The following is a 13,351-nucleotide window of genomic DNA, read 5'->3' as shown; positions in this document are numbered from 1 at the left end:
CGGCTGCGGCACCGGGCTCGCTCCCAGGCCTCGCAGTCGCAGCCCGCGGCTGTCTGCGGAGCTTTCCGGGTGTCGCCCTCCCCCTTCCCCCCCGCCGCGCCCTCCCTCCCCGGTGCCCGACGTGCTCGTTCCCTGCCACTTGGGTCCGGGCGCGCCGGTGGGTTTGGCCTGCGCGGCGGCGGCGGCGGCGGCGGCGGCGGCGAGGCGGCGGAGCGAGTGAGCGCGAGGGGCGGGAGCCAGTGTCTGTGTGAGTCACCGGTACCTGGAGTGCGAGCGACGCAGAGCGAGCGGCGCGGAGCCCGAGCCGGAGCCGAGCCCGGGCCAGCGAGCGCGGCCGCCCCCCCACCCGCCCCAACCCCGGCGCCAGGCCCCGCCGCGCACCCACCCGCGCCCCGCCGCCCTTCCCGCGCGCCGCGCGGCCGGCTCGCCAGGGGTCCGGCGCCGACTCCCGACCCCGGCGCCCGGCCGCCCGCAGCCCTCCCGCCTGCCCGGAGGCGGTGCGGGGCTCGCCGGGGGATGTCACAGCGGCTCCTCGGAGCCCCCAGCCGCTGCCGCACAGCCGCCGCCCCTGGGAACCGCGACGATGAACCCCCAGTGCGCCCGCTGCGGAAAAGTCGTGTATCCCACGGAGAAAGTCAACTGCCTGGATAAGGTGAGCGAGGGGGCGCCGGGCCAGCCCGGACCTGCCGGGGGCCCGGCTGCACCTGCTCCGAGAAGTTTTGGCACCTGGGATGCAAGGAGAGGAGTGGGGCTCTGTGCGCGTGTGTGTGTGTGTTTTGGCACCGGGTGAGGGCACGCAAAGGAAAAACGCCCGCAGGAGTATCCAGAGAGCACGCTTGGCGATGGTGATGTTGGAACCGGGGAGGGTTTTCGTCGGGGTGCGGGCGGCGAGGGTGCGGGGCTGCTGCGGAGAGCGCGCGGCGGAGCGCGGCCCGGGGGCCGAAGAGCCCAGGCTCGACCCCTTCGCACTGCCACTCCTGCCCCTCACCGCCCCGCACCCCACCTCACCCCCGCCCCAGCGCCTCCCGTGACGGCGGTGAGGCAAATAATAATTAATATGTCGTGGGGCGGCCGCTGCGGCATTGCTAAGAATAATCCCCGGCTCGGCGCGGCGAGCAGGATCCACGGGGGGTTAATCCACCCGGCTGGGGAATTCCAGAGGAAGTGGCTTTAGGCCCGGCCCCTGCAGCCCTGCTCCCTGTCCTTCCCGGGCGTGGATGGAGTTGAACAGCCTGGGGGAGCGAGCCCGGCGCTATCCTGAGTGACTGATCGTTGAAACCAGCCGGAGGCGGTCCCTGACAAATTTGCGTGTGCTGGTACAAATGCCTCTCGAGAGCACCCCGTCATCTCGCCAGCCCTCCCGGTCTGGGTCCACCTTTCCTGCAATTTAGTAGAAGCTGGACAGGGATGGGGGGTGGGGGGGCCGAGGGTACTTGCCTAGTCCCCCTCCTGGCTCCTTCGGGTTGCCTCGTTTCCGGTGGACACATATTTATTGAGATCCAACAAACTCTGCGTTTAGGCGCTTTGGACTGGATTCGTTTTCCTTCTGAAGCCACTACCCAGGTTCCACGTCTCCATTATTAACCAGTTTAGGATTCCATTCTGGCTGCTCCTAGGAGTGCAGTGTGGATGGAGCCCTGGCAGTTCTTGCCTCTGAATCTGTACGTTGCGGGTGGGGATTCATTTAAAACTCAGTTTGCGTAGCTGTCTGCCTTATTTACATAACCGAGAGGAGGTAACCACATCTACTGTTACCTACAATCATTTTGTTGCGGTATTTTCAAGTGAGGGTGGGGACTGTGATGCACTAAAAAATATCTCCTTTCTGTACCCATCCCGGGAAGCGCTGGCATTGCACGAAACTTTTAAATATTTATTTATTTATTTTTCAGTATTGGCATAAAGGATGTTTCCATTGTGAGGTCTGTAAGATGGCTCTCAACATGAACAACTACAAAGGCTATGAAAAGAAGCCCTATTGTAATGCGTAAGTATTGTCAACAAGGTGTGCCAGGTGTGGTACAGCACCAGAACACAAAAGTGAGGGCATCTGCCTGTTCCGAGAGACTGACTCACTGTGTCACGCAGGTGTGGCAGGGGCCAGTTCCTGGTTTATGCCACACACGCTGGGGCCACGGACTTTGTGGAAGGTCGTTGCACTCGTGTCTTTCTTAACGTGCAGGGTAATTTGTGTGGGTCCTCCAGTGGGGTTGATTTTTGAGGCTCACAGGGTTGCAGAGCGGGGGACATTTGTTAGAAGCTGAAGAACTTACACACAGCGAAAGTGTGGGCTCTGAAGTGCATGTCAGATTTCCATTTCAGTCACGTGATGTTGCCATATTGCAATTTTATATCTGAACCTAGTTGCTAGGGAAAGGAGTCTCGCTTAATCTTAGCTGAGACCGCTCCAGAGATCCTAGAGCTGAAACAGAGAACCAAGGAATTGAGACACGGTGTTTCTGGCTGCTTAGGAGTAGGTCTGTTGGGGGAGATTAGGGAAGGCAACCTTTCTTTGACAGGTTTTTCCGTAGGCATGCTTTTAGCCTATACTGGTGGCAGTTACCTAGCGTTTACGCGGTGTTTCCTGTGTGCCAGGCCCTGTGGTAAGCACTTTATGCCTCCTGACTCATTTAATCTTTACAGATTCTGTGACTTGGGGGTGGTGGTGGGGGGCACTGTTATCATCTCCATTTGACAGATGAAGAAATTGAGGCATTGAGAGGATAATTCTCAGGAAAGGGCTCCGATCACTACTAGAATCTGGAAATTGGCCATTGGTGCCAAATGGCGACCTTGCTGCCCTGGGTCATGTGTCTCCCCACGCCTTGAGTATTCTCCCATCCAAGAGTGTTTTTAGCACTCTTCAGAGCTCTTGGCCCTGAATTGTTGAGCCTTCTTCTTCCCCATTCCCCTGTGGGGGCCGATGGAGCCTACAGGTGGCATAGGACCCTTAGCCTTTTGGCTGGAATATGGCTGGAGATTCATTCTCTCTAGAGTTTTGGAAATGGGTTCGGCCAGGTCTTCTGGAGATGGCAGGGCCCATGGTTAACTGACAGTTCACTCGTGGGACTGTGTTTTCATAGTACATTTTTGGTAAACAAATGTAGTGTGCTTATACCTCTCCGGTGAAGAACTTTTTTTTTTTTTTTTTATTACTCTCTTATTGCTTACTGATTGGTCCCAGCTTATTGCTTATTGACTGACTAGAAACTTTTCAAGAAATCAGAACATGGGAGCACTGAACAGAATTCAGGACTTTTTTGGATAAGTGAAGTTCACAGACATTGCCCAAACTCATTGATGTCTTCGGCCCTCCTATGCCATGTATCTTATGGCGATAACACGGAACAAAAAATGGGACTTCAGTGTCATAGTCTCCTGCTTTTCTTAAAGAGAGGTACGTGTGACTGGTTAAACATCAAAGGCAGCTGGCAGTACCTAGATGGGAAAGGGTCTCCTACAACCCATAAACAAGATAATTGTTCTTTAGTTTAAAGGAAAGTGAACCATTTTCCCATAACTACTCCAGCCCGTGGCCTGATTCGATTAGGCTTTATGGGCCACATCAAGATTCTTTCTAGCTCCACATCCTGGAGTTCAGCCCGGTGATAACCATGCCTTTGGGTGGCCCTGATAGGCCTGGAGGAATTGGAGGAGAGAAGGAAAGACAGGAGAGAAAGAAATTGAGGAGAGAACAATTACATTTAATACGATGCGATACGGTATAACATGTATACGTATGTAATTATGTATGTGTTTACATATAGACACAGGTAGATAATTGAATTAGTGGGAAAAGAAATGATTAAAATAAAAGGACAGAAAAAAAAAAGGTACAGCTGAGAGAGTCTTGGTTGCATGGGACCACTTGAAAACTCAGTGCTTACTGCTTAGTTTCGGTTCAGTCTAATTAAAAAAGAATATCAGAGGGGTGCCTGGGTGGCTCAGTCGGTTGAGTGTCCGACTTCGGCTCAGGTCATGATCTCATAGTTTGTGGGTTCGAGCCCCACATCAGGCTCTGTCCTGACGGCTTGCTCGGAGCCTGGAGCCTGCTTCGGATTCTGTGTCTCCTCTCTCTGTCCCTCCCCCGCTCACGCTTTGTCTCACTGTTTCTCAAAAATAAATCAATGTAAAAAAATTAAAAAAAAAAAAAAAGAATATCAGATTCTGCGGCAAGTCAAGGGTGGCTGGTTTGCAGTCTGACTTAATAGTGAACTAGTGCCCAGAACTGTTGAGATTTGGGCCCCAAAACAAAGAGCCTCGATCTGTAGATAGGAGACATCCTACTCTGTTGTCTCATAGGACGGAGTCTTATTTTAAATGCTTTAGGTATGTCTAAATCAAATGCTTACAGATTTTCTCTTTAAACTTTCTTATATAATTCAAGTGCTTTGGTATTAGGTTTAAGTGGAACTTGGGGGGGTAGCATCTCATATTTCTTATCGAATATTAAACCTGGTGGTCCACTTTGTTGAGCAGAGAGACAGGGGAAGACAAGAAATCTAGCTTTAGCGGGTGAATGATTCCAATTGATGGTGTCAATTTGTTTAATTTAGCTTTAAGTTCATGTCACAGCTTGATCTGCTGTGGCCAGAAATGGAACCTGTCTGCTGTGAAGGTTCCAGGCCGGAAGGCCCCTGTTCTCAATTCTTATTTTTCCAAGGGCACAGGTTGCCTTGTAAACTCGCTGGGCAGCATGGATTACCCTCTGGGGATTCTGATGCCTCTGCTCTAATTCAGGTGGTGTGTCAATGGTCTTGGCCAGAAGGGTTGCCATAATTTCTCTGGGTCAATGGTGGAAAATTGATTCTCTGAAGCATACGGTTACTGGAAAATGACACATTCTGTATCCATGTAGAGCAATATTTTATCTGTACTTAGTTTGGTTCAGGAGTTGACATGCATACATGTTGAAATGAAAATGACTATTTGTCCCCCCACAACTTGTCATTGGAAAAATTTCCATATACACAAAGTGGTTGAAAGAATAATACAATGGACATCTGTATACCTTCCACTGAAATTCCAGTGTTATTAACATTTGGTCACATTTGCCCCTTATTTCTATTTAGTTATATGTGCAAATATATTATTGTCAGACTGTTTGTCAGTTTCATGCATCAAGGAAGGTAATTTCATACATTGATATTTTTTCCCTGAAAACTACATCATCCATGTGCTAAGAATGAGGATATTTTTTTTCTAAATTTTAAAATGTTTATTTGTTTTTGAGAGAGAGAGAGAGAGAGAGAGAGACAGACCATGAGTGGGAGAGGAAGAGGGATAGAGACAAAGAGAGAGGGAGACACAGAATCCGAAGCAGGTTTCAGGCTCTGGAGCTGTTAGCACAGAGCCTGTTGCAGGGCTTGAGCCCACAAACCACAAGATCATGACCTGAGCCGAAGTCGGATGCTTAACAGACTGAGCCACCCAGACACCCCAGAATAAGGATATTTTCTTAAACAATCATAGAACCATTGTCACACCAAAGAAAATTAACCAAAATTTCGTAATATCTAAGATCCTGTCTACGTTTATATTTCCCTCGTCCTAAGAATGTCTTTTGTAGGGGCGCCTGGGTGGCTCAGTTGGTTGGGCATCCGACTTCGGCTCAGGTCATGATCTCACGGTCCGTGGGTTCAAGCCCTGCGTCGGGCTCTGTGCTGACAGCTCAGAGCCTGGAGCCTGTTTCGGATTCGGTGTCTCCCTCTCACTCTGGTTCTCCCCCACTCAGGCTCTGTCTCTCTCTCAGGAATAAATAAACATCAAAAAAAAAATTAAAAAAAAAAAAGAATGTCTTTTGTATCTGCTTTTTTCTTTTTAAACCAGAATCCAATCAAGGTTCATACTTTACATTTAGTTGTGAAAATGACAACTTTTTTGATTACTGGAGATTTAATATTCTTTAATTTCTTTTCTAGTGATTTATAAAATCTGTCGGAGTTTTCACAAAGAGGACTTATGTAGCATTTCTTGTGAAAAAAACATACCTAATTACCAAGAATAGTTAAAATAAATATTAAGAATATGCTTGAAACTTGGAAAGGATAAACAGACATTTAAGATTATTTTTAGAAAACATAAAGGCTTTTTATTTTAATTGATACCTGGGGGCATTTTTTTTTTTTTTTTTAGTGGAATGAAGTAGTGAGAATTTTCTTCCCTTTAAATATGTTGCTTGTTTATAGTCTCATGTGTTCAGAGAAGAAACAAGTTTTCTGTTTGATTTCATGCAAAGGAGAACATGTATAAGGTATAATTTACATAATATTTAAATTTTGATCTTTTGATAGAATGATCAAAGTATATTACCCACTCGATGTAAGATTGGACTTAATACACATTTAGCTCCTAATGCAGTAGTCACACTATTAAAATATTTAAAAACAAACTCGTCTACTTAAATACATGCCATGTTTTCATAGCCTTTATGTTTCATAAGCAGGCCATGGATTCTTTGGCACATTCAGAATTTTTTTCATCATGAAACTTGCAAAGAAAAGAGGACGAGGTGATATTTTTATTGCTAAGAGATCTTGAGAAAACAACACTAAGATGATTAGACAAAAAACATAACCTCATTTTTGTATGTGAATTTATATGCCAAGTTAAACTACCCAACAAGCCACACAAAGAATATAAACCCCAAGGCCATTTGACAAATAAATTATTTAACTTATGGTAAAAGTCAAAATTGCACTTATTATGTGTTTGTAAAAATAATACCTCATTTCTTCAAATTTTCTGAGAAATATTACCGCTTAGAAATATAGCAATGGCAGTGACAGGCCAGTTGATGTATTGGCACTAAAAGTTTAGTTATTTTAGGTCAGGGGAGGGCTCAGTTAATGATGCAATAGTTTAGCAGGACCTTGTCAATAATTTCCCCACGTCATCACTTCTGTGGGAATTTTTGAGGGGCTGAAAATTTGTCCTGATCTGCCCACATTTGATATACCTTGTGTCTGTGTCAAATGTATCTTTAAAAAAATTTTTTTGTGTTTATTTATTTCTGAGAGAGAGAGACAGAGACAGAGTGCAAGCAAGGGAGGGGCAGAAAGAGAGGGAGACACAGAATCCGAAGCAGGCTCCAGGCTCCGAGCTGTCGGCACAGAGCCCGACGCGGGGCTCGAACCCACGAACCCGGAGATCATGACTGGAGCCGAAGTCAGATGCTTAACTAGGCGCCCCCAAATGGATCTTTAAATATGGGGCCGAAAGAACACAAATATCTGTGTTCGACATGTTTCACTGTCTTTCCAAATAAGAATCTCTGTTCAGCAAATAGTTTCACTTAGCATAATTTTGGGAGATGTTAAAAATAAACCAGTAGGAGCGGGGCGTCGTGTTTACTTTCGCTCTGCCTGTGCTAGCGGTCGTCTTGTGAATATTTATTGACTGTCGACAGCCTGGGAGATGCTGAGGTAGGTGACGCTCCTTGTGAGCCCCCCGGAGAGGTCAGTGCCACTCGGCCAGCCTGTCTTGAGGGTGACTATCTAGGCCAACACTCCGCTGACTCTCACTTACCATTTCTCTGCTGGTCAGCCCTTGTTGATGCCTTTACCAAGGGGTGCTCCGAGGACACGGAAGGAAATTAAATTTAAACCTGAGAGCTTTCCACCATGTAGTTCCCTTATCCCTGTTTAGACCTCTCAACCCCGGTTCTGTAACCCTCCAAGGGCTTGAGTTATCTCAAGGGGACTTACGAAATTCTTGCTATTAAGTTGGCTTTAATTACTTAAGAACTTTTCACGAAAGGCACTGTGGTGTAATTGGAGTTTTGAAGCAAGACAGAACTGGATTTGAACCCTGGCTCCCGCCTGTTCTGCCAAGCCAATCTTTTGATCTCTAAGCATCAGTTTCTTCTTCTGTAACATGGGAATGGTACCTCTCACCCTACTGGGGCTGTGCGGGACTAAGGAGACAGTGCAGTATTTCTGGCATGCAGTGGAACTTCTGTAGACAGGACTGCTTTTATTTCCGTAGTGGAAATAAGTTTTTTGAGGGATGAAGGAGGAAAAAGAGGAAGTATATCAAAGAAATAATAGTTATGCCTGTTAAAAGGCTTATATCAATATTTTTCACACTGTGGGCTGTCATCCGTTAGAGGGTTGTATCCAGAACTTGAGAGAGAGAGAGAGAGAGAGAGAGAGAGAGAGAGAGAAAGAGAGGGAGAGAATATCAGAGTGCATCTGAGTAGTGAAATAAATATTGTTTTGGCAGACATTTAAAAAATTTGTTTTGAAGTTTCTCATTTATTTTTTTTTATTTAAAAAAAAATTTTTTTTTTTTTTAACATTTATTTATTTTTGGGACAGAGAGAGACAGAGCATGAACGGGGTTGGGGCAGAGAGAGAGGGAGACACAGAATCGGAAACAGGCTCCAGGCTCCAAGCCATCAGCCCAGAGCCTGACGCGAGGCTCGAACTCCCGGACCGCGAGATCGTGACCTGGCTGAAGTCGGACGCTCAACCGACTGCGCCACCCAGGCGCCCCTGAAGTTTCTCATTTTTGAGAAAGAGAGAGGGAGAGAGAGGGAGACACAGAATCGGAAGCAGGCTCCAGGCTCCGAGCCATCAGCACAGAGCCCGACGCAGGGCTCGAACTCACGGACCGCGAGATCATGACCTGAGCCGAAGTGGGACGCTCAACCGACTGAGCCACCCGGGCGCCACTCATTTCTTTTTTTTTTTTTTTTCTAGTTGTGTGTATACAGAGTGCACTGGATCATGATGTAAAAAATATTCTTACTGGAAATGGTGGTCAAGAAAGTTTGAGAATTACTAGTTCAGTGCCATATTCTCAGCGCTCCGCGCGTCAGAGAGCCCTGAAAGCTGCCGGTCCGTGCAGCCCTGTACGCACTGAGTTCATGGATTCAGACAGCCGTGGCTTTCACGCCCTTGGTGCCAACCCCATCCTGTCCTGTCCCCTGTCACCCTTCAGGAATCGCTCAGCCAGCAGAGTCGTCACCATCCTCTGAAGGAGCCGTGTGCTTATCTGTGTGTGCACCCTCCTCTAGCTTGGGGTGGCTCTGAGGACATCTGTCTTGCTCACTCTGCACCCCCAGAGCCTGGCACGTAGCCCTCCATAAAGATTAGCTGTCTCCGTGAGTGTGGAGGCCATGCTGTTATCAGCGTAGCCCTGCCTTACCCCCCAGATCGGGATGCGGCCCAGCCTGCTTTCTTTCTCGGGCAGGCGGGCAGAGGTGGGGTGGGGTGAGAAGCTGGCTCGAGAGCACGTTTTGGGGAGTCTGAATGGCGGTGTGGTGGCCAGGTTGCACAGAGTCTGAATACCGAGGGCTGAAGTCTCCCCGCTAAGGCTGGCCATTGCCACGCCGTAAGGAACACGGTAGGGTTTCCCCTCGCTGCTTACGCGCTCGGTTTCCAAGCATGCCGTCCTAAAAGATCCCCTAGTGACGTTCCTTTATTTTCTTCTGGATTTAATTATAGTCTGTGAAATAAGATAATAATTTCTACATAACAGGAACTCTGTAGAAATTAAATGGGGGAAATATTTGTAAACCTCAGCACATCAAACGACACCTAACAGGTGCACAAATGTTAGTCCCTTCCCTTATTGATTTTATTTTATTAAAAAATATATATTTTTAACATTTATTAATTTTTGAGAGACAGAGAGACAGAGCACGAGTAGTGGAGGGGCAGAGAGAGAGGGAGACACAGAATCCGAAGCAGGCTCCAGGCTCCGAGCTGTCAGCATAGCGCCCGACGTGGGGCTTGAACCCATGAACTGCGAGATCATAACCTGAGCTGCATGTGGCCGCTTAACCGACTGGGCCGCCCAGGCGCCCCAGTCCCCTGTCTTATTTATCATAAATTGAAAGTTGTCTCATGTTTCCCCCTTAAAGGGAGGAGAAAATGTCACATTGTTAAAAGTAACAGTGTCTATCTATGGGCGTTGTGGTCTGTGGGCGTTCTAGTTAGCATCAATTATAATATGCCTTGCCTGACTTCAGTTACATACTGCATAGAAAAAGATTCAACCTCTGGCTCCTTGACATAGACCTGATGCAGGAGGATGACAGGTGTTTGGTTTTTGCTTTTGTGTTTGTATTTTTGTGAAAATGGGAGGATCGAAAGTGAAGGGTGGAGACATTTTATTTGAACCGAACAAAACGGTTCCGGGCATATGCAGACTGATCTGTTTCTCAGCTACCTTATTGAACTGTGGGGGGTATCTCATGAATGTTAGTATCTTTTGAAATCGTTGGAGAAGACCAAGTTTACACATCAGGTACTGAGTTCTGCCACACTTAAAAGTGTTTGCGCAAGGCGCCTTCCTTGTGTGGGCTCTTTATGATGACGTATTTGTTATGGAATGATGTCAGATAAGAAAAGATTTGGAGATGAAGCACAGATCTCCTAAATCACAGTGAAATGCAAGGTTAATGCAAGATATAGATGTATGCGCTTAAAGGGGTATTGATTATGTGTCAGGGGCTTGTGTAAGGGTGCATTTCGGTATGTCTTCGTTAAACGTTTTCAGAGGAGTGCTTTACAAAGGCATTGTGGTTCCTGGGGATGTCGGGAGTGAGAGAGAACAGACATACTGCCCCCAAGACACCCTCCTTCTCCAGAGCCTCAGGCCCCTCCAAGCTCCGTCTCTAGAGGAATAGAAAGTTGAATTTCTTTTCCTTTCTGTTTCTGTTCTCCTATAGTTAGTGTACCTAGGAAGCCTTAGGCTCTTTAGCAGTGTGAGAGAAGTGGGATCTAGAATAATATTTATGAGCTGAGTACCCAGAACATTTCTCAGGCTTAGTAAAAGCATTGTTATTGATTCTGAAGTTCTGCTAGTGAATAAAACATTCTGCAGCCTTTCTCGTGGAACCTAGACATGGGGCAGAGACATAAGCAGAAAACAGGAAGTTGCCAGAAGGACCAGGTTTGAACAGCAAGGATTATTTATTCCGATGCTGGAAACCCGTTATTAATTTTATCTGTAGTTGGCTGTGCATTTTTCTTTGTGGAGTCTTTGAGGGAGTCGCGTTGCGTTCAACTACTGTTTCCTTTTCCACACTCTCTGTTGACTCCTTCCCATCGAATCCTAGGCGCAGCCAGGAGAAAACTAGTTCGATGTGTGCATTTTTGAATAGCATCAGATCGATAGGTGGACTGGTGGTCTCTTATACTTCGGCGTCAGCTCAGCAGTCTAAAAAGCCACTTAGACAAAAATCCTTGATTAGATCCCCTGATGCTCATTACCCATCAAAGGCAGGTATAAGTCAACCACAGAGAGCCTGGGAGAAATGGGATGGCCGGGTACCGCAGGGGGCCAGAGATCTGGGGTGTGGAGTCAGATGACTGCCCACCAGTATCGAATTCGGTCTTTAAGTGTGACTTTGTTAGCCGTTAATGGATCAAGAGCATGAACTCCACGAAAGCAGGCAACGTGCGGGAGCATCAGAAGGCAGTGTAGTCAGTGTATGCATCAGTACAGAGGGATGCCGGATGGACAGATGGATTTTTCGTGATCTAGATGTCTGTGCCGTCCTCTCCTGGCTACTCTTCCCCGATCCACCTGTGCCCCAGAGCCTTAAGCATCTCTGTTGTCTCCCACGCCCCCCTCCCCATCATCCCATCCCTGTGTCCATCCCCTCTGTCCTTGCCTTTGCTCAGGCTCTCTTACCATATTTGGCCATTGATCTGACCGTTGTCCCCTAACTGGTCTCCCTGTTCCAGTCTTTCTCTTTTTTGAAGGCTTTTCCTGCCACCACACTTGTCTTTTGAAACCATGGCTCTGGGCATATTACTCCCTTGCACAAACACGTCTGAATGTTCCCCATTGCCTGCAGAAAAAATAAAGTAGGTTTCTGACCGGCACCTGGGGGCTTTTTACCATCTACCTGCCTCTGCTCACATCGGTCTCCCCGCCTCCTCTCCAGTCATACTGGGCGGCTCGCCCAATGCCTTGATCAAGTTTCTTCAGCTAAGTCTCAGTATCCTCATCTGTAAAATGGGTATGATATTAGACGAGGCTTAAGGATTCATTGGAATATCAAAATAATAAGGTGAGCCCAGTTTCAGGCACACAGTAAGGAGTTAATAAAAAAATTTTTCTTCGTTAATAAACTTGCCCCATGATTTGACCCTTTACTCAGACTGTTCTTATGCCTTCCTGCTCTCCCCTCTGTTAATGTTACTGTCACCTGCGGCACCTGGGTGGCTCGGTTGGTTAAGCGTCTAACTTCGGCTCAGGTCATGATCTCGTAGCTTGGTGAGTTCAAGCCCCGCTGCTGTCCGTGCAGAGCCTGCTGTGGGTTCTCTGTTCCCTTCTCTCTCTGCCCCTCCTCCCCCTCTCTCAAACATAAATAAATGTTAAAAAAATAAAGTTAACTTTCGTCTTTAGGATGCACAGCTGTGACAGTTTTTGTGAAGCCATCCTGAACCTTTCGCTTGCTGGGCTCTCTTTGTGTGCTCATTTTGGTTTCACGCCTCAATTCTGGCACTTACCCAAAGGCCTGCCCTGTACTGTGGCTGTGTTGTGCTTGTCTGCCTATTGGAGGCAGTGTCCTGCCGAGGGTGGACCATGGCCGTTCGCATCCTGGGTTGGAGGTGGTTTGGGGGCTGGGGAGGTAAGGTCAACTGCAAGAGCGTGACTTCTTAAAGGTATTATTTCGGGCATGTTTTTAAGGAATCGAGAATGGGTGTTGCCATGCTGCAGTGCAATTCTGACATCAGTCACCCGGAATTAGTGTCGAGTCTGTAAGTTAAGGGTGCGGTCCCCAATGAGACAGATGGCAGCTGCAAGTTCAGAAGTCCCCAGGCCACCCACACTTCTGAAAACAAATACGAGGGTGCCCGTAATGAGCTAATTAGCTAAAATGACTGAGAGAACTCAGAAAGGGGCTGTACTTAAGATTATGGTTTTATGATTGTAAAAGATACTAATCAGGACCAGCCAAATGAGCGCACACAGAGGGCGAGGGTGGGGAGGGTCCTGGGTGGGGTTTTCTTGCCCTTGCCCTGTGGAATCAGGACGTGTCTCCCTGCGGGTGCGGTGATGTGTTAACCGATTGAGAATCTCCACCGAGCTCGGTGTGCAGAGTTTTTACTGAGGTTTAATTCCACATGTGTGATGACTTGTTGACCACGTGTGATTGTTCAGCCTCTTGTCCCCCTCCCCTCCCTGGAGGAGGTCCACTGATATTGCCCGACTCAAAGGCCCAACCCTCTAATCACGTGGTTTCTGGAGTGGCCAGTCCCATCTGAAGCCATCTTGTTAGCATAACTCAGGTATGGATCAAGACTGATGAATAACAAAGATATTTCCAATTACTTGGGAAATTACAACTATTTAGAGTACGTCCCAGGAAGCGGGGACAAATGCAGGT

At 47.6% G+C, this 13,351-nt stretch overlaps 1 protein-coding gene across 2 annotated transcripts in view; it reads left to right on the top strand.

Moving 5' to 3' along the window:
- The first annotated feature begins 419 nt into the window (after positions 1-419).
- The window catches only part of NEBL (nebulette), a 368,000-nt gene continuing 355,068 nt past the window's right edge, over positions 420-13,351 (top strand). Inside the window, exons 1-2 of one of the 2 annotated variants that reach the window (XM_043561703.1) lie at positions 420-652; positions 1,893-1,987. In XM_043561703.1, the coding sequence (XP_043417638.1) occupies positions 584-652; positions 1,893-1,987 (164 nt within the window). In that variant the 5' untranslated portion in view covers positions 420-583. The remainder of the gene's footprint in view (positions 653-1,892; positions 1,988-13,351) is intronic. The other variant, XM_043561704.1, reaches the window with a different exon arrangement.

Source organism: Prionailurus bengalensis, chromosome B4 (assembly GCF_016509475.1).
Source record: "Prionailurus bengalensis isolate Pbe53 chromosome B4, Fcat_Pben_1.1_paternal_pri, whole genome shotgun sequence".
NCBI lineage: Eukaryota > Metazoa > Chordata > Mammalia > Carnivora > Felidae > Prionailurus > Prionailurus bengalensis.
This window is presented reverse-complemented; position numbering and strand designations above follow the sequence as displayed.